Source organism: Dreissena polymorpha, chromosome 2, assembly GCF_020536995.1.
Source record: "Dreissena polymorpha isolate Duluth1 chromosome 2, UMN_Dpol_1.0, whole genome shotgun sequence".
Taxonomy (NCBI): Eukaryota; Metazoa; Mollusca; class Bivalvia; order Myida; family Dreissenidae; genus Dreissena; species Dreissena polymorpha.
In genome coordinates this window covers 45029882-45055999 of record NC_068356.1, presented here as the reverse complement: position 1 = coordinate 45055999, position 26118 = coordinate 45029882, and the positions used below count along the sequence as shown (strand labels likewise).

Here is a 26118-nt window from a genome sequence, read left to right as displayed (position 1 = left end):
ATACCAGGTTTTATAACACCATTCTAGCTAAATATTATATCTTGATACCTAAATAGGTATGCACAATATGCAGCTTATACAATTTAATTTAAGTATTTTTATACGCACTTTTTAGTGGAAAAGCTTTATTATGAAGTAACTTTGAATTTTTATCCTAAAAAGCTGTATACGTCTCCATTTTACTGAACGGCTTGGTCATATACATGGGTTGTTGTAGAAAATATGGTATTACATTTCAGTTTATTGATTTGATATATACCGGTAAATATATTTCACAAAGCTACTCCAAAATCGAGGAAAATCCTTTAAGACGTCACATTTCATTTCCATAAAACCCCCATGTGTATTATTTGAACCTCAAACTATCTGCAATTTAACGGTCAGTGTTTTACCATTCTCGAAGTTTTCTGACATTTACCAATAAACTTGAAACTTGAAACTTGCTAATTTGATGAAACGCCTATTTATATAATTATATTCAATGGCGTTGTACAAAACATATAAATATACATACAATTGAAATAAGAGTGACTGTTATGCAGCATTAATTAAAGGATTAATAATCTAAAAATGTGTGATATAAATAAAAATGCTGTTAGGAAACTGTAGCAATAAAACAATACAGGCTACGATATTAAAACACAGGAAAAAAATATTATGCAATAAATTGATATAACTAGGGTAAATAAATAATTATAGTGATATTATGAGCATAGTTTTGGCAACATAAAGATACTGTTTTTCATTAACTGAAAGGATACGTGAAAGGATATTTCTGCACTCTGGCTGTCGGATCCCACAGCTACCGGTCGCCTGTCACCCTTACGGGCACTTCTTTTGGGTTTTAACCGTATTTGAACTGTTGTGACTACAAGTCACAAATAGACTGACCAAGTGTGACTACAAGACACAACTTGAAGGTTAAAATTTCAGTGTGACTATAAGACACATTTAGAGGGGCTAGGCGTGACTAAAAGACCGCTGGATGATGTCATTCAATAATTGAGCAAAGAAGCCCTAATGCTTTTTGGTTACCGGTCACTTGTACAATAAATATCCTTTTCGAGCAAAGAAGACCGCAGAATCCTTTAATTTCTTAGTCCTCTGAGTAATGGTTGTTGGACAATTAAGCCCATACAACTGAGCCTCGATTTGTTTTGAAATCACAGGTATTCAAATTAAAATAGGTCGTAAAAGTCTCTGAAGAGAAATGTTTTCAAATTCCTTTTGAAAATGTCTATTGAGACAGAAGTCCGAATGCTTGATGGTAGGTCATTCCACAGTTTTGGACCAACAACTACGAAACTCCTGTCCATGAAAGTTTTTTTCTTTGTGCGTTTCACATCATAACATCCGTCATACGAGACGGTAGATCGTAGGTTACGTGCTGGTACTTTTTTTTTAAAGTTCTGTAAGGTATTTTGGCGCGTGACCAACAGAACAATTATACATGAAGTTCAGTAATTTGAATGTTATCCTAGCCTTTACTGGTATCCAGTGTAGTTTATACAAGGCATCTTTTGAACTGTCATATTTCTGTCGGCCGAGTACCAATTTGGCACACATGTTTTGGAAACGTTGCATTTTGTTTATTTCGCATTGAGCTGTTCCATACAAGATGAGAGTACAATAATCCAGATGGGATATTACCAAAGACAAAACGAGTATTTCTGTTGCTTCTTTTGTTAAGTATTTCCTAATGCTTTTGATTTTAAGGTAGTTGTACATGGCTGTACGGCACTTAATTTTGATGTGTTCTTTAAAATTTAATGTTTCGTCTAAATATGCACCCAAATACCGTATGCATTTTTCTGCTTTAACAGTGCCACCAGCAATATCTATTTCTTTAGATTGACATTTATTGAATTGGGGTCTACTACCGAACATGATGAATTCCGTTTTTGATGCGTTCATTTTCAGTTTATTCTCGTTCATCCAGTTGTTAATGACGAGTGCACAACTTTCAAGTTCTTGAATGGCAGTTCTTTCAACAGAAGAAGATGTAGGTTTGAATCGCTTGTTTGCGGTGTGGTCGTCGGCAAAACCGTAGACTGTGATGGAGAGAGGAACGACATCAAACAGTGTTCCAGCGTACGTCAGGTAGAGCCATGGACCAAGACAACTACCCTGGGGGACACTACACTCAAAAGAACGTGCCGCCGATAAAGCTGAATTAACACTTATGCGACAGCTTCTTGGACGAAGATACGAGTCTATCCAGTTTAGTGCCGTGCCACATGCACCGTACTGTTTTTGCAACACGTCTAGTAGAATGTCATGATCGACTGTATCGAAGGCAGCACTCAAATCAATGGCGATAAGTGCTGTAACATCTTGTTCCTCCATACCTTCGCGTATATCATTGACTAGTCTAAGTAAAGCAGATTCACAAGAATGGAATTGTCTGTAGGCTGACTGATTTTTTTGGAAGGAGATTGTTTTCATTTACGTGTATATTGAGTCTAAACAGAGCAGCCTTTTCAATCACTTTCGATAGAAATGATAAGTTGCTCACTGGTCTATAGTTGGCATAACTCAGGTCTAGTCCAATTTTCTTAAGAAGTGGTCTTACTATTGCCTCAGAGAGAGATTAACCAATTTTGTCACGAACGGTAGTAACTCGTTTAAAAATGATTTAAGTACTCTTGTTGTTAATGCATCTAGTTCGCATGATTTTGTTTGAAGATGATTGATGATCTTTTTCACTTCATCTTGGGTTAGCTCCTCGAACATACCGAAACATGGTACTTCCTTGTGATCGGGTGTGAATTTTTCGAAACTTGCAAGGGCATCTCGAATTTTGTTAATTTTATCATGAAAGTGATCGGCAAAATTTTCAGCTATCGCGGTGTCGCTTTCACCTTTCGGCATAGGGTTATCAGTATTTTTTTCTGTTAATTCTGATACAAACTTGTAGAGTTTTTTAGAATCTCCGTGAAAATCAATTACTTTGACTAAGCGATCGTTGCTTCTCTGCATTCAAATCGAAAGTGTATTTATTTCTGGTATTTTTGAAAAGTTAATATTGGTCTGGTTGTTTGTATTTTCTCCACATGCGTTCCAGTTTGCGTGTTTTGCGTTTAAGTTCAAGAATGTTTTCATTAAACCATGGTTTTGGTGCACGACAAATTTTGTTTTTCACAATGTATGGAGCGTGTTTATCAAGAATTCTACAGATTTCATCTTCAAATTGCTCTACAAAAGTATCTACTTTGTCTGCTGTAATTGACATTCCATTGAGGTCATTAGTAAATGCTGAGTGGTCTAAGTTTTTAAAATTTCGAAATTTTATTGTTTGACTCTTGATATTTTCTTTTTGTACTTTGGTAACGACTTTAACTACACAATGGTCCGAAAAGAAAGGGCCTGGTTAACACGAATTGATTTCAATACCGTTTGTAGCCTCAGAGATTACTAGGTCGAGTGTATTACCCTCTGTGTGTGTGCTGAAATTAACATGTTGTTCCAAACCCATTGCTACAAGAGAATTCTTAAATACAGTCACAACACTGTTAGTTTTGTTGACATGCAAGTTGAAATCTCCAAGAATCATAAGATTTGAATACCAATATCTCCAGACGAATGACATGCATAATAGCAACATTAAAAGTATATAAACCCCATGTATCTTTTCTTAACATAATCGTAATTGTGCTTTTCACATTAATAAATGCCGAATCAACCAGGTCTGAATCAAGAATACTCACCGAAAAATGGTTGCGGGTACTTTTAATAAGTGGACAATAAATGATGGATGCTATGTCACTTTTTTCCGATTAAGAATAGGTGGAACATAGCAAAGCAACTGAGACGCAAAGGTTTCTAGATCGGTATACACTATAGCACCGTCAGTTCAATTACAATTTGTATGATTGTTTAATATTCTTATTTCTGAACCCTTTTGGTAGTTATGAATGCTTTTCTTATGAATCGACTGGGATTTATTAGTATGTTAGGCATGTTACACTTTATCCAGGTATTATGCAAAAGAATAAATTTGAGGAAGAATTAATTTGAAAGGGAAACTGCGATTCATAAATCATTATTTAATGCTTATTCATTTTATGGTATAACTTGCATATTAATAGTCTCTGGTAAAGTATAATCGCCAAATTATTAATATACATTCAATATAGAGATTATGTTGTCAATACAATTTTAATGAATATGTCAAAGCGTCCTCATATTTGCCGATGTTTGAATGACGTAACGGAATAAACATGGTTTACACAATATTAAACGTGTGAAACAAAAACAAAACAAGTGTAGAAGTGTAAAAAAATGGGAAAAAAGGTAATCATTTGAAAATAATGCAATATGTGTAGCAGTTATACTCTAAAAAGGTATTTAACAATAGTATCAATACGGCTAGAGTATTAAATAGGTTAAGAAAAGAGCGTTAGCTTTTACTTGTATCACTGTCATAAAATTTAACGAAACCATCGTTATGTGTATTACTTTGTAAACACCAAACATCTCAAGGCCATACGCCTATATTTAAAATATGCATCAAGTAAATTAAAAGAAAGAACGATTATAGCATAAATAGAATGTTATGCAAGTATTCTCAATTAATCACCAAATGTTTTGTTAAATCATCAATCATGTTATTACAGTGAACAGGCATATTGATCCGTCCAACATATTTTGGCATGTATTGAAGCTTGTCATTAAATGCTTTAAATGCTTTATATTGATAAATTTAAACATTTGAACTATAAATCTCCAGTAAAAAAAAACAACAAGAATACAATTTTAAAAAAAGGAAAAAAAGTAACCCTCAACAGGGCTCGAACCACTGAACCCTGGAGTCATGGAGTAAAAAGCCTCCCGCCCAGACCACTCGACCATCCACGCTCATATTCAGAGCGGATGTATTGTAAAGCTATATAAGCAATCCTCGTAGTCTCCCAAAATATCGAATCGCGTCGATACGACGCTTTATCTGTTGGACGGCCCCTTTAAAGGTAATTTTGCAAAATGACATTTAAGCTTGACACAATTATTTGCGCGTAGGAAAACAATAAATTCCAGCAGTGATTTTGATAACTTGTTTGGCGAATGCAATAATCTTTACAATAGCTTCATGTTCAATGTGTTCTACAGGCGATTATATCGAATAAAGCAAATAAAAGGTCAGAAAAAAATGATTTAATTAAACGAATGAAGCATTTAAGTTTCATGTATATGATAATGGCTTTACTGAATAAAATGTCAAACAGACGTTTCTCATAACATATATATTAGATTATTAGCGAATTCGTAATCTGGAAGATCAGTCAACTTCACGTCTATTACCCAAGTTCTGTGTTAAATATAAAGATGGAATATTCTTCTAATCGCGTAAATGCTTTAAATATATCAAAGCCAGATAATCTTCACGACATAGGCAAACATGCCAAATGAGTGTACTCAAGGATCTAAAATCTATATAAGTTCAATCAACTGCTGTACGCATTGCTTTTATATCATGTGTAGTTTGAATAAGTTGTATTACATTCTACAATTCTACAATGAATGGGTTCTAACGACAAACAAGATTGTCAAAGCTCAATACCATTATGACTATGCTGCATTTTTTTAATAACTAAAACTGCGGGCTAGAAGCACAAGATAACAATTAAATAGCAAAAACAATTGGATTTGTACCGTCGTAAAGGTCCTCTAGAGATAAACATGATTCCTTTTGTGCTTGGCATATTGCCAACAAAGATTTATATCGAATGATCATGACATTTTTCAATTAGCTCCAAATTGCCTTAAACAAACTTCGCGTAGAGAATCGCAAACTAAGACTGACAATTATATTGATTCTGAACCTTGGCTGAGAAGCTTGGAACAGAATTTTATAATGCGTCTTCCTGGTGAACGAAAACAATCGCAATTTGTCTGTTAACAACTTTATAATTATGTTATATTCGAATAATTTACTTTACTGTCAACGACTCTGTGAATTAATGGTGTTCAGTTCATATAAAATAAAGAAATCGACTTATAAAGATTATTGTTAAAGTAACTCGAGTTATAACGAATTTAAAACGCAAACACCTATTTAAAGCCACGATCCTTAGCAAAATGGAAGTGTTATGATCGCTAAATTTGTCATAAGGTTTTCCTGTTGAATATGAATATAAATACTATAATAATATTCAACATTGACGTACAGTTGTGTTTTAAAATGTGTTTTTGTATTTTATTGCATACAGGTTCGCTGCAACCTGCTCGTTTGCACTCAAAATTGTTAGGCGCCATGTTGTTGCTGATGTGACCAGTGACACGGTTGTCGCATATATAATTATATATGTTTTAATAGTGATGAAGACATGAACATTGTGAACAAAGAAAATAAAATAAAAATTGTTGATGTTGTTTAATTACCAATTTTTAGTACGAGTGATCAGTGCAAACATATTATTAAAAAAATCTCTATTGGCTATTTAAACATTAGTTATTGAAATGTTGGAGATATAAAGACATACACAAATAATGGAAGTTGTCTGCCTCCTGGACTATTTCCAATTTGTTCAATGTGTGCTTTGTTTTATTGCTGAAGTTAGAAAATATTTGTCAACTACCTATGCAATACCTTCTTGACCAATAATAACGTTCGGTTAGTCCTTCAACCGGTCCCAGCCTCCAGTTGTATTCACTTACCGTTCCATGGTGATGAAACACAATTTTGATTATAGTTGTGTTACTTGATGTGTGTTACCTGCTTTGTGGTTTTGTTTTGATTGTGTTTTGTTTGGTATTGGTAATAGTAAATGTGTCCTTAATAAAGGGTGATGACATGGTAATAACTGCATCTCAATTGTTAATAGGTGATTTTGATTCAATTAATGCATGTACATTTTTTATATATTCTTCAATATTATACTTGCACAAAATTGGTTTTAAAAGTAGAAATCTCGCAGAACAATCAGAAAACTTAATATAAATGTTTAATGATCGACATTGGCGTTTCATAGTAAACATTCCTTAATTCAAATGTAAATGAAAACACAAACTGGTGTTTATATTTTAATTTAGAATAAAAATTTCACTGATATGTTGACCTATTTCATCGCAAAACACTACGTATTATGTTGAATTGCTAACATAGTATGTTTGAACGGCCATATAGAAAACTAAAATATCATAATACTTGCAATAAATCCCCATTTTATACAGCCCCACATGGTGCGGTGGTCGAGTGGTAACACTCTGGTCTACCATTCCAGATGTCCCCGGTTCAAATCCCGGCCGGGGCACTGGAAATTTCAGAAATGCTTCAAGTGTTTCCCACCCAACTAGAGATGTACTGGTATGATACCCAGGTAATTCTCGCGTGTATCGGTGCTATACACTGAGCACGTAAAAGAACCAAGGTATCTATTCGCAAAGAGCTAGGGTATCGCACCCGGATTCCTTGTATCCCAATACTGTCTCTTCTGCTTGCTGTCTCTTCAGCAAAACCAAAGGACCCCATTGGAAATAAGTGCTTGCACTTTCATGGGTTATCCTTGACCGCAAGGTCAAAATAAATACATACATACATACACATAACCTACGGACTTACATTTGAGGAATATATGATTGGATGCTTGTATGCGTTAGATTGCACTGATGACAATAATATAAACTAATCTCGTTCCCATTCCAATTTTAGGCGTCTAGACGTGTTTTTTTTTGTTCATTTACCATTTCATACACCTAAAATCGTGTTATAAGTGCTGTATCAAGACTTTATACTGTACAGTATATACAAAGTTACCTCTGTGCAAATATTTAAAATAAAAAAGTATTGAAAACACACGGTCAAGCACTTTAAATATGTTTTTCAGACCTATATCTCGAATGGTTCCCTCGTGTAACAATAAAGATGCCTGAGTGTCAGCCATTCTTTTCGCCATCCGGAATGCTGCAATGTGCAATATTAATAAAACACCAAGACACTAACGAAATAATTACAGAACTCATCTACTGAAACCAGTGATGCTCTCATTTTTTAATCATGTAGATTATAGTTAAATACCGTTAAAGTAATTATAATAAATGTGAATACAAACCGGTCTTTATGAATGGTAACATCATGTTTGCTGTGCGTGAACTGTTGGGACTTGTCTGTTATGTAATAGACTGTTTGAAGTCACATAATCTATTAACTGGAAATAAGATTTTTATATTTTAATAGCTAGTTTTATCGATTTATAATTATAGTGTGCTTTTTTAAGTGAGTCTTTATTACATGTAGTTTGCAGTGAAACGTTTAGTCGAGTAAATATACATTGTTTCCTATCGTGCTTATAAGTGAACCATAAATGCAATATACGTTACTTCGCGGAGATGTTGAAAATATTAATGTATTATTAATCGGAATATCACTTCTTTCTTACTTGCTCCATCTATAAAGATCTACGAACAAAATATTGTATTCGTTCTAACTGGCCAAACTTAGTCAAATTTAAAAATATACTATCTTGTCAAAATACTACAGTAATTAACAATGTTGCAAGATTCATTACTGAGGCAATGAAACTCCGTGATGAAAAATTAGAAGTATTTGCTGCTTCTTAAATTAATGGTGTATGGAATCGTTAATATATTGTTTATTTACTACTTGTTACTTCTTACATAATTGTCAATACATTTACTTTTGTAAATGATGTTTGAACACTTTACATAGTTATCTATGTGTACAATTATGTATGTTTTTTGTATTGTACTGATGTACTTCGACCATAATTTGTTAACTTGAATATGTAAATGGTCAAAGGCATTTTGCCGATGTTCCAATAAAAACTTGAAAACTTGAAATTATATTCAAAACCTTTTTTTCTTTTCTATATCGGATATTTGCTGCATGCAAAGATTAATGATCGCAAACATCTGGAATGAATTATGATATACTTATATGGTCTAGTTTGATGGTATGTTATGAAGTCTGTATGTAACGGACCTTTATTTACATATATCTAGTTTGCAATCAGTGTATGTTTAAGGTATATCTGGCTTATCTGTTCGCGAACTAGTTTACGGTCTTTATTTTGGCCGATGATTGCCTTTTTAAAGGTTTCTCCAAAACGTTTTATCCTAAAAATTATATACATAATGTATATTTATTTTTTTTATTTTGTATAAAAGTTTTCAAAGAATGAATTTTATTGGACACTTACAAAGGTCATGTAAGGTGAAAAGCTGGCTTAGACAGCTACGCCGACATGAAGTTTTGCTGGAATATTGGATATGGTGCTATGAGACAGTCCCACATTTATCCTCATGGCAATGAGGTAGAATTCTCAAAACCTTGTCTGAAGACACAAACTTTTATCAATGGCTCTACTTAGGAAACAGCCTCAATAGTGTCATTTTATCTTTATACAAGTACAATTCCAATCTTGGTGATTAATGAAATATTTGAAGTAGAGGCAAGTGATTTTACTATACATTATGTCATAATGCAATATTTGATTTAAAAACTATCATCTGCCTAACGCAATTTTAACTCTTGCAAACCGTTTTCACTAACATTAAGAACACATTAAACACACTTGGTACTATGATGAACAATTTAAACGTACAGTACCGGAACGATGCTAGTAAAATGTTGCTTTAATAGTATTTCGCCGTTTTCGTACGCAGTAATAAATGACTGTAGATGTATGAATATGTACAAATTTATTGTGTTTATTTTGTGTACTGCAACTTCGGCGAATCGATGTGAATCGCAGCCCAGCTTTTCAATAGTGGCAAGTTTTATTACCATAATTGACTACTGAATTCCCATCTTTCTCCTGTATTTGCATAAAGGCTCAAGACAATGGCACCCCAACACATGTCCTTCTACCAATATCGTTAAACGTTTATAGTCTTTGGCTAATTGCTCGGCTAAATAATTGGAACGGCACATGTTCTGAAGACAAATCACATATTAGATATTGGGGCATGTAGCGTACATGGAAGGCGGGTGCATCTTCAAGTCCTTTGTAAAATACTAACTGCAAATAATTCGGTTAATCGACATTTCATACTCAATGTTTTAGTTCAATGAGTAATATTTAGGCTGTATAAAGCATTAAAGATGTCGGTCAGAAAGCAAAAGAAATGCAACAAAACTTTAACAATACATAAAAAGAAGCAAAGTTAGTTCGTGGTAATCAACAATAAGTGGATAATAATATATCTTCCTGACCTAGACAATAATTTCGTAAATTGCGTTAATGCAAAATCCACTGCATATTTGTTTTCTCAATGAAAGAATTTGTTTCACTTTATAAAGGTTTGGTTCTTATTGTTTATTTGCTTTCTTTCCCAATGTAAGAAATAATGAAACTGAAATTGAGCAGCACTATGAGAAAATGGGGTTTAATGCATGTGCGGAAAGTGTCTTCGCAGATTAGCCTGTGCAGACCGCACAGGCTAATCAGGGACGACACTTTCCGCCTAAACTTGATTTTTTGGTAAGAAGACTTTTTTATTGAAACGGAAAATATCATAACAGCGGAAAGTGTCGTCCCTGATTAGCTTGTGCGGACTACACTGGCTAATCTGAGAAGACACTTTACGCACATGCATTAAACCCCCTTTTCACAGAACACAGCCCTATTACAAATCTGAGATACTACATTAGGAACTGTGGTAGGGCAGTCTATGAAAACTGAACCAGATTAAAATAATATTCACAAGTAGAGCATATGTTCAACGGTTTTATCACCATTGGTTCTGATATCATTTATAAACATTGATGCAATTTATATGTAACTTACAACCATATTAAGTGTAGTTCAATGCTCAAATAAAAGGGATCCCACGGAATAGTCAATGATAGCAAAATATGGAGTGGTGTTGTAAACGTCGTGTGTAAACTTGTTTAATTGCTATATTTTTTTAAGTTGAAGGACAGAGTTAATCTAGTTCATTAATATTTGCAAAGTTAAGATGCTCTTAAGAGTCATTGACCTATGTATGTATGCGCATATGTGTCCTATCCTTGATGTTTTGACAAATCAAGGTGTGATGTGATCAGTCACATGTGGAAAGTCACATGAAAACGATACTTAAGAGACCCAGCTAACCTCATTTGTATCGCCAGCGTCAAATTGTTCTAAAATCTACAATTTTAACTCTATAGTAAACAATTTCAAATATTAAAACCTTCAATTCAAACATGTCCTCCCTGAACTTAAAATGTATTACTTATGAAAAGATATATAGAGTCGCGTTCTGAGAAAACTGGGCATAATGCATGTGCGTAAAGTGTCGTCCCAGATAAGCCGGTGCAGTCCGCACTGGCTAATCAGGGACGATACTTTCCGCTGTTATGACATTTTTCGTTTAAAAGAAGTCTCTTCTTAGCAAAAATCCAATTTAGGCGGAAAGTGTCGTCCCTGATTACCCAGTGCGGACTGCACAGGCTAATCTGGCACGACACTTTACGCACATGCATTATGCCCAGTTTTCTCATAACGCGACTCTATACATTCTGCCCTACCCCTCTTGTAGTTTTTCATTCCAGCCCTATCATATATTTCAATTCACATTGTGGATCATAATTTTCTTTGACTGCTAAACCAAATTTAATTTTAGTAATAAAATGAAAATAGATTCAAGAACGAAATCAGTTTTTCAAATGTTCAATATAGTACACTATCGAAAGGCATTTGTACTTTTGGCAAACACTACAAAAGATTTGAGTATGTTTTACATTCTGGCTATTGTTAATTGCTTTTATCTAAATAATGTATATCATACAACTATCAACCTTAAAGTGCCTTATATTTTTACGTTTTAACATGATAAAAATTATCCAAATGAAACTCCATCTGTATCGACAAGAGAGACCTTTTCTTAGAAGGCAACAAGGAATTTTTAGAAGTGTGGTTTTAAAGGGGCCTTTTCACGTTTGGGTGAATTGACAAAATTAAAACAAAAATTGTTTCAGGTTCGCAAATTTTCGTTGTAGTTATGATATTTGTGAGGAAACAGTAATACAGAACATTTACCATGCTTTAAAATAGCCATTATATGCATCTTTTGACGATTTAAAAACCTGAAAATTATAAAGCGTTGCAACGCGAAACGATTGAATAATTTGGAGAGTTCTGTTGTTGTCGTTATATTTTGTGATACAACGAGGATTTCTTATATAAAGCATGAAAATCATCACTCATGGCATGAGCACGGATGGCCGAGTGGTCTAAGCGGTAGACTTTTTCTCCAGGGGTCAGTGGTTCGAGCACAGTTGAGGGTTACTTTTTTCTTTCTTTAATTTTATTCTTGTATTTTACTGGAGCTGTTTAGATCCAATGTTTACATTTATCAATATAAAGTATTTCATGACAAACTTCAAAACATGCCAAAATCTGTGAAAAAGTCCCTTAAAGCGAGATTTACAAATGGCTCAAATGTCTAAATTATGCAATTAGATATTCGTAGAAATTCTAATTTTAGCATTTGAGATTAACCGAATGCATTCCATGTTAAAGTTAAATAGAAACGAATGTTTTAACAGGATGTGGCGTATGTGTCCTAGTGGTGGCTTAGTAAAGAAAAACGTTATGTCTGAAAAACACGTCAGCTGACAACTGCAAACAAGTATGCAGTGTTTTCTGTCCAATATATTTATATATATAAATATTAATTTATATTTATATTTAAAGTTACCTCTACACAGATTATAAAGTTCCATTCTTGACCCATAGATTCTCAAACTAAATATGCAAGCAAAGTTTAGAACCCAGACAACCTTATTATAATAAGTACTAATGAGCTCCAGTCTGGCAGTAAATAATGGTCTTGACTTAAAAACGGAGCTATCCGGTTGCACATAACACTTTTATTAAGTGTATCTCTGTGTCCTGCTACTTCAATATTATTCGATTAAGATTGAGCAAATGAACTCAAAAATGCCCTATTGTAGCAATCCAATGTAATGTAAAGCGTTGACCTATAATTATGACAACGACCTTAACGGTAGCTACATGTATACTTTATTTGTGTGAAACCAATTGTCGGATATGGGTTACGTAAATACTAGTTCATCCAATGTATAGGCAAACAGTAGCACTACAATGTCCTATTTTTTAATAACAATCAAATGCTCTTTTTTCAACAGTTTCCCTAAAATTATGTCCTTTACCTTTGAAGAAGGTATCCGTTTTTTGCGTATACCATGTTATCTGACATCGGTTAACATGTTATTTAGAAATCATTACATGCATATGAAAGTTAGAGTTAGGATAAGAAATGCTCTATTTTACAGCTCGACATCTAAAAAAATGACTGACCAGTAATTAACAAACCGACTTTTTCAGCCATTCACAACGAAAGCTTAGGGCTGATACTTTCATGAAAACATAGTCTAAAAATTGCTCCTTAGAAAGGGGGGGGGGGGAAGGGTTCTATAACCAGCTTTAGATTTAATGTTTAAGTCCATAATAACTTTGTTTTTTATTATATAAGTTATTAGTGTCCATTCTCTCGTTGATTAATTGCATTTGTTTACGTTTAAGGTATATATTCAGGATAATATATAAACAAATATAAGTTGTAAAACAGAAGAAGTAAATAAATTAGAAGATGGTCGTGTCTTTCTTTTGAGTATATCATAACACTATCATAATACTTTATTAATTGTTACGAGTAAAATCCATCATTTTTGTGTTTTGTTGTATCATTTTCACCAATTTGATGTTTCTATGTTTTATCATGCTGTACATAGTTTGTAGATTTCACAACATTGTGATTAATTTCTTTTGCAGGTATTGTGAATTGTAGCATCGATTGGCTGGAATAGATGGCATCCACAAGAATATGAAACAGCAAATGAAATGGTTATGCCCCTAGCACTATGTTCGTATATGTATGTATACATGCGTCTGAAATTTAAGGATCATCCGATATACAAAAGTACGATTTCTGCACATTTAAATCCCAGATTAGCAATTTAGCAACAGATGATCTGCGAGTTGGGAAGTGTTTAGGGTTAAAACGATATTTGCAGTCAGGCATGTACTTGTATGTGTAATAGGAAACTATGACTATAAATAAAATCGTACTTTAAAGCCGAAGTTAACGAATAATCGTACTTAGTTAAGCACTAATGTTTCAATTTTGACCAAATAAGGGATCAACGATAATTAATTTACAATTCGGCAAGTAACTTAGAGAAGTGATAATCTTATCGATTAAAATACATAAATCTCCACAACAACACGTGTTTCGTTTAAGCGGCAGCATTGCAATGTCATAACTTCCCAATAATACCGTTTTATATGATGCTTTTTCACGTTTAATATAACATTAAAATGTTACAATTATGTTTCTAAATATCATTAAACTCATTATCTTTATCTGGAACCAGAAAAAAAGCAATTCAAACACTCTCCACCTCTTCATTTAATAACTACACTGACACTTCCAATCCCTTCCCAAAGGAATTCGTAACTATTCGTTTAGCATCGATTTCGAACAAGAGTTAAAAATCGCAAATGGGCCTAGTTGATGGAGACTAGAGGGGTGATGCCATGCGGTCGATAGCCCGTTGATGAGATACCAAGCATGTCTTGCAAATTGGACATGATCTTGAGACTTCTCCATCGTGTCTTTGACACAGTCACTCGTGCAACTGAGGCCTGAGGCAAGTTGGACATGATATAACATTTATATGTGTGATTAACTGGCTTTCCATTTCCAACCATTTCCAATCAGATTTTCGTATTATGCTCTAACAGGTACTTAATTAATTTTTCTTAATTGAGCTTAAACATGTTCAACAGTATTGGTGAATTAAATTGTTTTAAAAACCTTATGAATTGGTCCCTTAGGTACGATCATGTGGTGTGCTTTGTATTTATAACCAGTCGTGGTGACTTAATATATATATATAGCACTGCCATCAGAGCGACAGCTACAAGTGACAAGTTATCGTTTCTTGTAAATATGTACCGGTAAATAACTTATAACATTACGCAAAACTCAAAAGAAATTATACATATTTCCTGTGCTCACTCAAAATGTCGAAATAAAAGTAGCTATGCATATTTTGAAAAGACAATGACAGGAACGTATATGTGATTCCAAATGTTCTACGTAACAAATGGTTGTTAGAACTGCGAACGGGAAAACGACGAAAGTAAAAAGAAACGATATATGTTGTTGAGTGTATGCTGTTGCTGATAACAAATATACACAAAATTACTTACGATATAGTTTACACTTCCGGAATAGGCCAGACCAATACTGATTGTATCGGGTGCCATTGACCCCTTCCTCTAGTTTTTCCTTCGTAAACAGCCAAAAATCGGTGGCCACTGCAATGCACAGGAGGCCAAAGGCTGCACATGCGCACGCGCTTGTCATGACCATAAGCAGCCTCTTCCTGTCGCAACAGTCCATGTTATTCACGTGCACTAGTTCGAACCTCTCACCTGACCCCTAGAAATTTCACTTTTTCTTGAGGACCGATTGCAATGATCGCTCTGAACACTTATCCTGCTACGGTTACCACAACAATGGACAATATACAAAAGTCGCGTTTCAGCTCTGAGCAATAAATCCACAGAATTGAAGCAAGTGGTTCCTATTGTGCCACTCTCCTCATACGAAAATAATTGCGTCCCAAGTGAATGCATTAAACATTTTAATTTCAACATCACATTTGGTAACAGAATGCATTCCGATAATGCACCAATTACCAAATATTATTACATATGTCTAGAACGTTTGCTTTTAAAGGAAGCTAAGGTAATGCGATTTAAGTACAATCTGACAGTTATAAATGACTTTCTTAATTACTATTTCTTCTTTATTTTATTTCCAAAACATTTAGTATTCGTTATTATTATTTATATTTCAGTATTAATCCTCACGACATCTTTTTTTCATAACCAGACTCCTGTCTAACTTTCACACATCGGTCTGGCTTCTTCCCGGTTCACATCAAATCCTTATTCTTTAAATTTCCCTTAAACGACAAGATTGGCACTCCCCGTTTTTCCAAGACATAGCTATCCATTTGACACAGTAATGTACTTGTATTAGAAAATAATCCAACTCGCACCTCGCGCTCTTCTACACAGCCTCGCTCGCCTCTTCTTCGCGCAGCAGACGCTTGGATTGCTCCGGTATTGATCGGGGTCCGCGGAGAGGCGAATAACACACCAAACGACTCCACAGAAATGCCAAAAAGATGTTGGGCAAATCTTTATACACGTTCGACAGTTATGGCCAGAAAAATAGGCAGCTGCTTTTAAAGCACTAATGGAATTATTGGATAGCGTTTTATTTATCTTTGCCACGAGTGTCGTCCATATATGAGACAATGAACAGATTGGTTGGGATAAATAGGATGACATTAAGGATCCATCGTCTATTGCCGTTCGTGAGTCGATATCATAACGCCTGCATTTGGTGCCTAATTTGCCCTTGATGCAGAACCATGCGGGGCTTCATTGTGTGTTAATTATTTGGGGAAATTGCTTCAGTTTCCCTGCAACTGTAGTCGATAATGGCTAGTAGTCTTCCAGTTTCAAGCGTTTTACCGACGAAGGAAATTATATTACCTCGTGGCATTTATTCCCACAATAAAGCCTTCTGTTTCAAATTTATGGATCCATTTTGTGCAAACGCTTTCGACACTTGCCAAACTGGTAAAGTTAAACAAGACGACAACGTCTGTTATTCCGACGTAATCCCTTCTGAGATAGCATGGTGATAAAATGTATATGATGTTGATGAATATATGAGGGAGTTCGAAGTGACAAACGATTGTATTGGTATATATATTTTAACTTGTAATAATTGGCTACTTATTGTGTCTTCTGATTCTGCGTATTTTGTTGATTTTCAAAGATAGTTTTTTATTTCGTTCAAATGTGGTGTACATTGATAAATTGTGCGGATTGTGTGTGCTTTATGATATTATGTTTTTAAACACTGTTTGTCGGTTTCTATTTGCTATTCGTTTTTGTTATTTGTGTATATTATATTATTTGTTGTTGACACATGTCAATAGTGGCTTCAATAAATAGCAATAATACGTTCATGCAATAATGTTATTATTATTGTATATAATACATGTAAACACTCTAGTGTGTTACGGTATTACCTTAATCCACAGTGATTTTGATATCTCTTGCTAAAATGAACGAAAAAATCGACAGAAAATATCAATTAATGTTGTTGTTCTAAATATTTTTTTAAGCTGAAATGGCGCATCATCGAATTATTATTTTCCAGTATATAATATACAAACCACAACACGATATCAGATGTGTACTTTTTGTTAACGTCAATCGGTATTAATCGGTAGAAACACATCACAAAACACTATTAACTGATCAGAGCTGTGGGCACCGGTTTAATTTGGAAAGGTCAATGCAAAGCATCGGGGTCATTATCAAGTGATAAGATTCGATACTCTGCTACTATTAAGTGACCCTGGTATAATAAAATATTATTCCGATAAGCATGGTATTTATTTTGTTTAGGACTTATAGCGTACTTGTCTCACAACTCCAACAATGTATTTAAACTCATGAAACATATCTTATAATAACAATAAACACGAGTTGTGTCCAAACCAAGAGGACATTGACGTGAAATGACTCGATTTTCAGACACAACACGCTGCAGGCGTGAGGCATGTGCAAACTCACGTTGTATGTCTGGATGACATAACTCGCGGTGGGTCGGTGGCCAGCTATTCGCGGCGGGTCGGTGGCCTGCTACTCGCGGTGGGTCGGTTGCCTGCCACTAGCGGTGGGTCGGTGGCCTGCTACTAGCGGTGGGTCGGTGGCCTGATACTAGCGGTGGGTCGGTGGCCTGCTACTCGCGGTGGGTCGGTGGCCTGCTACTCGCGGTGGGTCGGTGGCCTGCTACGTTATGAGATATTGAAATCATGGTTGAATTAAGATAACAGTTGACTCAGAATGTATTCCGTTGCGCTTGTGACAATTTAACCATTTAGTAATTAATTTGCATTTACATGGAATTTAGGTTCTCTTTAATTTCTCTTAACGAAAAGCAATGATGTAATAAGTTTAACTTTGATTTACTCATGTGTGCCATTTATTATTTGCAACGAAGTGTAAGATTCGTCGACTCATTTAACCGGTTAACCCCCAATTCTTTGCCATCATATAGGACTGCAATATGTTGGGTTTACTCAAAATGCCTTACATGTGCTTGATCATATGTGCTTAATACTAGTCTTAATCATATGTCCTTAGTCATACTTGTACTAGCCTATGTCTATTTTGAATGTCCGGCTGTAACAATGTGTTATCCTTGCTTAAATACATTTAATTATATGTATACTCTGTCTTATGAGGTAGCTGCTGCTCAGTTCCTCACAAATCTAATTTGAGGGAATAGTCGATTTCATTTTTTTACTTGTCGCACTGTTGTGCCCATATTCGTCTTTCAGTGGTTTTTTTTATATAGTCTTTATTAACCTCGTCCATAGGTATGTGCAGGTCGAGGCCATCCTGCTCCATACCTTACAAAAGATTGTGTGAGTAGCTCAAGATTAATATATATAGATATACATATACATAGACATTGCAAAAAATCATACACGAATTCATTACATTATAATACAAGTATTATAATAAAAGTACATGCACAAATAACACATATAATTTTTATCTATTTGTGAGGTTAATAAAGATTAATGTATATGTAAATACACAAATTTAAAAAAATTGAAGAAAAAAATGGCATGTCACCAGTGTACTAAAAAAATGTTTACTTGTACATATTTTGTAACAATGAAATATATTGGCTTGGGTTCATTCTATGAGTATTCTTACAACTGACCAATTAGGGAATTCATTATTTTGAATAGTTGTCTGCTTTTGGATATCCCATGATAAAAGTAGACTTCTCTTAAGTCCTGAAACATTGGGGATTTTGTTTGTTTGTTTACACATGAAGACATATTTTTTAATTTCAAGAAGCAATATATTGATAGGATTCATTTTTTCCATACAAATTCCTAGAATCATGTCTTGGCAAGCGAGTGAAGGCATATTGACATTATTTATATTCAATACGTTCGAGACATGTTGAACAATTTTTTGGATGTGCTCACAACCCCAGAAAAGGTGAGTTAAAGTTTCCTCATTTTGATTACAAAAAGTACATTTATTATCATCAACAATTTTCATTTTAAAAAGAAGATATTTAGTACCTAAAATTCTATGTATTATTCTAGTATGTAACCATTGTAAATATGTGTCTCTGGTTATTTCAAAAACAAAGCTGTACACATGCTTCCAGTCAATATTATTAATAATTGCATTCCATTTTGTTTCACTTGAAGGTTTTTCAGTGTTTGAAATAAAAGTTTCATATACTAGTTTATTTTGTTTCTGGGCAAGAACAAATTTAAGGTACCAAGAAATATAAGCTCCATCATTGGATGTTGCTTTTACAGATGCAAAACCTGAGTTTTTTATGAAATTTGCTACAGATCTTTTTAGCCCTTCGTAGAATAAAAAATTGAGATGTTTACCTGTACAAGCTTCAATTTCTTGCTTAGACTTGAATTGTCCAGAGGTACATAATATGTCTCTTATAAATCGTATGCCACGTTCATACATACTTTTTTCATAAAAACTATTATCACCGATCTTTAAGCTGTTGTTATAAAAAAGTGGCATGTCAAGTACATCATCAGGTTTTCTTATTTTAATTTTGTTTATGTACATTCTATACTATTTCAGCACATCCTTCCAGAAAGAGTTTGTGATATTTTCAACAATTTTGTCTATATAAGCATTTCCCATATTTATCTTTTTTTTTAACATCAAACAGTGAATACACAAGTTGGAAACATTTTCCTGTACATGTTACTAATTTCTTTATCCATGTTAGCTTCATACTTTTTTCAAATGAGTAAACATCAATCATATTGAGCCCTCCATCTTCATAAGATTTTATAGGTATATTATGCTTAATTTTATTAGGTCCATCCCATATGAAGTTGTTAAAACGATTTTGTATTTGTTTCAAAATATTGGATCCTGTGCTAGGAAGGGAAATAAATAAGTGTGTAAAAAGGGGAAGCAACAATGTTTTAACTATGATTATCTTTCCTAATGGTGTAAGATATCTTCTTTTCCAAAATTGTATTACACTTTGTAAACTTGCTATTTTGTTTTTGAAATTTAACTCAACCATTTTCTTTAAATCTACATCAAATATAATGCCTAACACTTTAAAATTTGTTGTGCCCCACTGAAGTTTGTACTTAGTTTTAATTGAGTGAGTGCTATATTTGTTTGAACCTATCCATATCAAATTTGTTTTGTCAAAGTTTATTTTCAATCCAGACTCTGAAGCAAAATTATGTAAAACTGCAAAACAGCATTAAGTGAGATATCAGAACCATCTAACAAAAGAGAGGTGTCATCTGCAAATTGAGATATCTTATATTCAACATTTTCTATTTTAATTCCTTTTATGTTTTTTGAGTTTCGAATTAGAATAGCCAAAATTTCTGCGCTTAAAATAAAGATATATGAGCTGATTGGGTCTCCTTGACGGCATCCTCTTTCAATTCTTATGAAATCTGATAGATACCCATTAATCTGAATAGTTGTCATGGTGTTATATAAGAAGAGAGTCTTTCAGTGTTTTACTCTCTTTCTTTAATGGCGGTTTTAGACATATAGTCAAGATCAGCAGCTACAGCACAAGTTTTAACTCTCTAAAAGTTGTATAATGTTTGTATGTCAGGTTTTATATGTTTAATGTATCTATATCCTACCTAGTACCTTCACTCTTTGATGTACTACAATAGCATTAAATTAACATTTATATAATATTGTCTGTGATAATACATGCATTATTTAGTTTGTTTGTCTTAACATTATCTTAACAGTGATCTTAACATGCTTTGTGTGTATGAAGTTATATGTACTTGTAAGTCGGTTTAAAAAGCTCATTAGAGCTTATTTGACTTGTTTGTTACTTGTTTGTGTATCAGCCTTTGCAAATAAAATTGACTTGACTCGGAATATTTCTACTCCCGCCTAAAAGATCAACACGAGTATTAAAACTATTTTAGTAAAATAAATGTCTGGAAATTTCAAACGTGCTTCCAAACTTAGTTACTTTCCATTAATAAACAATGTGCGGGATGCTTTAACACACCCATGGTCCTCAAAAACCTTAAGCACCCACGCTCTTGTTACGCAGACCAGTTGACCATAAGGACTTGCAAGTTTGACCTATAGAAAGAACTATAGAACTATAAACGTAGAACTATACCTTGCTAAAACCAAACCACTTTTAATTAGTTCATGTTATAGACCATCAGATCAAAATAACTTTATTGGAGAATTTGAAAATGTTTTAGCCAAACTTAGAAGTGATATAGAATGGTTCATTTTTGGATGATTTTAACATCTGTCAGTTGAAGAAAAAGAACAGTCTTCTTTCTAAGTATAATCAATTGCTTAACTTATTCACTCTTACACAACTGATTACTGATCCTACAAAAGTAACAGACACCACTCAGTCTTTATTAGACCATGTTCTAGTTAGTCATACAGATAAGATATCTCAGTCAGGCGTACTTCCTTTGAATTTAAGCGATCACTTTCCGATCTTTTGTACTAGGAAAGTGACGAAAGGGGAATTTTTTTAACATAACACTGTCAATGTTAGATGCATGAAGAACTATAATGCCGACGATTTTACCACAAAGTTAAAACAAAAGGATTGGGATAAAATGTTTACTTCCGAATCTACACAAGAGTCTTGGATAATATTTAGAGACACTTTTTTATCAGTTTTGAATGAGGTTGCACCAATTAAAGAAGTGCGCTTAAAACAACGAACAGAACCATGGATTGACTCACACATTTTAAATCTAATAAAAAATAGAGATCAATATATGTATAAATTCAAGAAATACGGGGAAAAAGAATTTTATAAACAATTCTGTTTTTATCGAAATAAAGTCCAAAAGGCAGTTAAAAAGGCAAAAGCAACCTATATCCACGAGCAGCTAGAAGAAAGTAAACACAATCCAAAATCACTCTGGGCTCATTTAAAATCATTAGGATATAGTGACACAAGTAAATCTTCACCAAATGTTGTCCTTAAAATAAAAGACCGTCTTTGTTTTGAAGCTAAAAATATAGCTGATCATTTAAATCATTTCTTTACCACGGTAGCCACCGTCTTGGTAGACAAACTTCCAGCTGCTCCAAATTGTTTTCATGTAGCCTCTGATGCTTTTAAAGCTTTTTACATAAAAAGAAATCCTGAAGCTAAGTCGTTTAAACTCCGTACAATCTCCGAACAATTTGTTCACAAGGAATTACGTAAGTTAAATTGTTCGAAAAGCACAGGTTTAGATGATATACCTGCCCGATTTTTGAAAGATTCATCATCCTTTATTAACATTACATTTTTAATTAATAGCTCTATTGTAAATAATTCTGTTCCAGATGCTATGAAAAGTTCCAAAGTTAAGCCTCTTTTTAAGAAGAACGATAGATCTGATGTTTGTAATTATAGGCCAGTTAGTATATTGTCAATAGTTTCAAAAATTCTTGAGCGCGCCGTATACAACCAGCTGGAGTCTTTTTTCGTCAAAAACAACATTTTATACGAATATCAGAGTGGATTTAGGGGGAGGTACTCTACCGACTCCTGCCTTATCCATCTTACAGATCACATTCGTGCACAGATCTCTAGGGGTATGTTCACGGGTATGATTATGCTTGACCTTCAGAAGGCTTTCGACACCGTGGACCATGACATCATTTGTCGAAAGCTCCTGGAGATGGGCGTGGAGTCGGTTGAGTGGTTCCGCTCATATTTGTCTGATAGGACTCAGTCTGTTCATGTAAATGATGCAAGGTCGGACTTCCGGTCGGTTGTGTGCGGTGTCACACAGGGCAGTATTCTAGGACCTGTATTGTTCCTGGCATATATAAATGATATCAGCACAAGCATAAGTTCGTTTTGCAAACTTATCCTTTATGCAGACGATAGTGCCATTTTGTTTTCCCACAAAGATCCATCTTATATTAGCCAGGTTCTAGGCAAAGAGCTAGAAAATTGCAGTAAATGGCTAATTGATAACAAACTGTCTTTGCATCTTGGGTAAACAGAATGTATTCTTTTTGGATCCAAGAAAAAGTTAAGCAAAATCCAAAATTTTACTATTTCATGTAATGGCCAGGAAATAAAATCTACAAGTACAGTTAAATATCTCGGTTCATTTTAGATTCAGATTTGTCAGGTACATCTATTGTAGATAGTATTTTAAGTAAAGTTAATTCAAGAATTACATTTTTATATCGTCAACAAAGTTTTTTTAAATGAGTCCCTTATGAAGACTCTTTGTAATTCCTTAATACAATGCCATCTAGACTACGCATCATCTTCCTGGTTCTGTGAATGCCATCTAGACTACGCATCATCTTCCTGGTTCGGTGGTCTTACACAAACTTTTAAAAAGAAACTGCAGGTAGCTCAAAACAAAGTTGTACGTTTTATTCATAACTGCCTTTGTAAAACATCACTTCGTGTTGCAGATTTTAAGGATCTTACATTTCTGAATATTGAATATAGATGTAAACTATTGCGACTTAATCATGTATATAAGATTTTTAACAATATAGCTCCCAGTTATATGCACAACAATTTCACTAAATGTAGTAATATCCATTCTTACGGGACTAGATCTAATGATAAGGGTGATTATCACGTACATCCAGTTGATACTATAACTTCCAAATCTTTTTACCATAATGCAATAAAAGACTGGAATAACTTGCCAAAAAATATAAGATGCACAAAGTCTAAGAATACGTTCAAAAAACTTGTTAAGAAACATTTATTAGAAGAAATGGAAAAAGTTGAGAAACAAGAGTATCTGTATTATTAACTATTTATCATTTGGTTTTAGATCTGTAAACCATATTGTAATACAATTTTAAAATGTAAACTATATTGCTATACATTTTTAAACTGTAAACCATTTTTTAATACATTTTAAACTGTGTTTATGCAATCCTGTCAAGTTCATAATCATACGATGTGTTTTCGTATTTAAAAACAATAATTATTTTATTAATACCATTATATGACATTGTGAGACCGTTGTCACTTTTTTCCATCATATATTACGAATTTATGATATAATATTACGTCACTCAGATCTACATGTGACGGCTTTGGACCCCGTTGGAAATAAGTTTTGTACGATCTTTCGTCAAAACTTTACGGGTTATCCAGTGCACTTTTATATCTATATTTCAATATAATTTAATTTTGACCAATAAGTGTGATAAAGTGTAATATATATATATATATATATATATATATATATATATATATATATATATATATATATATATATATATATATATATATATATATATATATATATATATATATATATGTATTATTATCTATGTTGGTGACTATCTGTGATATTTCTGAATTGTTAATAACTGTTCATATGGATTGTAATATTATGTTATGTGCACAAATAAAATTATTATTATTATTACCAGGGTGGTTGACTAGGTTGCAAGTCTTCCGTTCGAATTAAACTATTGGATTTGCAAAATTAAAGATACTTGTATTTGAACCAATATAAAATTTCATTTGATATTAAATACAGTATGAAATGGTGATAAAACATAGTTCTTTGTTTGCTTATTTAATTATTTACTACGAAATGTTTAACTAGATCTATGTTACTTAGTTTCCGGCTTGAAAAAATTCACGGTTTCCGTATATTTCTTTGCTTTCGTTTAATTAATAGCTCTTCATGAAATGCGCATGCGTAGCATCAACATTCCAGCAACCGGGCCAAACAAATTGTTACCTATTTCACTAGTTGGCAAATTGTGTTCAGTTAAGTGAATCTACTCAAACAAGGTTGCAAAGATGGTAAGCTTCCGTTGTTTTCCTTATGTTTATACCATTTTTAAGCCGCATTTTTTTCTATTCGATTTATTTATAAGCAACAAATGCATTTTCATACTCATACTAATGGGTGGGGAAATAAATTGTTATTTATTGTATGTGACAGCATTGCTATCACATACAAATTGTCGGCGAAGTGTTAGCAAACACTATTGTGTTGCCCATTAGCAGATCAATTACTATTGTAGTTGATTGCTCAAATCAGGGCACGAGGAGCAATTAAACAGTATGCATGAGTATTTAATCGTGTGAATAAAATCAAAGGAAAAACAGTGTGTAGTGTAATATTTTATTGAAATACCTTTTAATAATTGTTCAACATGTTCATATACACAAATTTACTTGCAAGTGATTATACATAACAAATAGTCATAATTACCTTATTTACTTATACAATTCACCGTAATATATGCATTGACATGACAACACATGAAACACTTGGGATACACAATATTTATTGGACAGTGTATGTTTGGGACAGTTCCCGGATTGGAGAATTAGGGATACTTTTCTTGTATCAGGGGGTATTTCGTCATACACTGTTGTTGACGACAATTGACAAACCTCACTGTCCAAATTGCAATCCAAACAAGACCACTCCATGGTCAGTTGTCCACTTGACATCAAGCGGTACTGCTCAGATGTAATACCGGTGTCGCATTTACGATGCTGCCACCGACCACAACCGTCACAACTTACGGTGTGCATACGCCGAGTCACATTTTTCAAGCATTTTATACAAGGGTATTCATTCGCCATGATAGCTAGAATAAAACATAAGTGACAATGTCGACCATTTATAGTAGTCAGCATAATATGACATTCATCACTAGATACCAAACTGTGAGCTGTTTTCAGGTGATGAAATTTGACAGCCTCACTTTAGCCAAGCGTTCTTTATAATAAGTGTGAAACAATATCGCTAATTAAAATATACAATTTGAATGTGATAGCAATGCCGTACATCGATCTATTCACACCTTTTATGTAGTTATGTTAAGGCGTGATCAACTATAAATCATTTCGCCGAACCGGTTTAACACCTACTATTTATAATCAATTCGCCGAACTGGGGTTTCGCCGAAACCTCCAGTAACCATTGACTGTCACGTTGACAAATTTCATGTCAGTTAAATTGAGTCAATAAATGCCTTACAGATAGTGCTAGATATTAAATTG

General features: G+C 33.7%; 2 protein-coding genes across 7 annotated transcripts in view; one reads left to right on the top strand and one right to left on the bottom strand.

Annotated features, from left to right (window-relative positions):
• Positions 1-15375, bottom strand: part of LOC127866882 (voltage-dependent calcium channel gamma-5 subunit-like) — a 105386-nt gene extending 90011 nt beyond the window's left edge. Inside the window, exon 1 of the mRNA XM_052407717.1 lies at positions 15195-15375. Within this exon, the coding sequence (XP_052263677.1) occupies positions 15195-15375 (181 nt within the window). The remainder of the gene's footprint in view (positions 1-15194) is intronic.
• Positions 15376-24782: 9407 nt separating this feature from the next.
• LOC127866880 (intraflagellar transport protein 56-like) overlaps positions 24783-26118 on the top strand; it is a 43285-nt gene continuing 41949 nt past the window's right edge. For all 6 annotated transcript variants that reach the window (XM_052407715.1, XM_052407713.1, XM_052407714.1 and 3 more), the window contains exon 1: positions 24783-24903. In XM_052407715.1, coding sequence (XP_052263675.1) covers positions 24901-24903 — 3 coding nt within the window. In that variant the 5' untranslated portion in view covers positions 24783-24900. The remainder of the gene's footprint in view (positions 24904-26118) is intronic.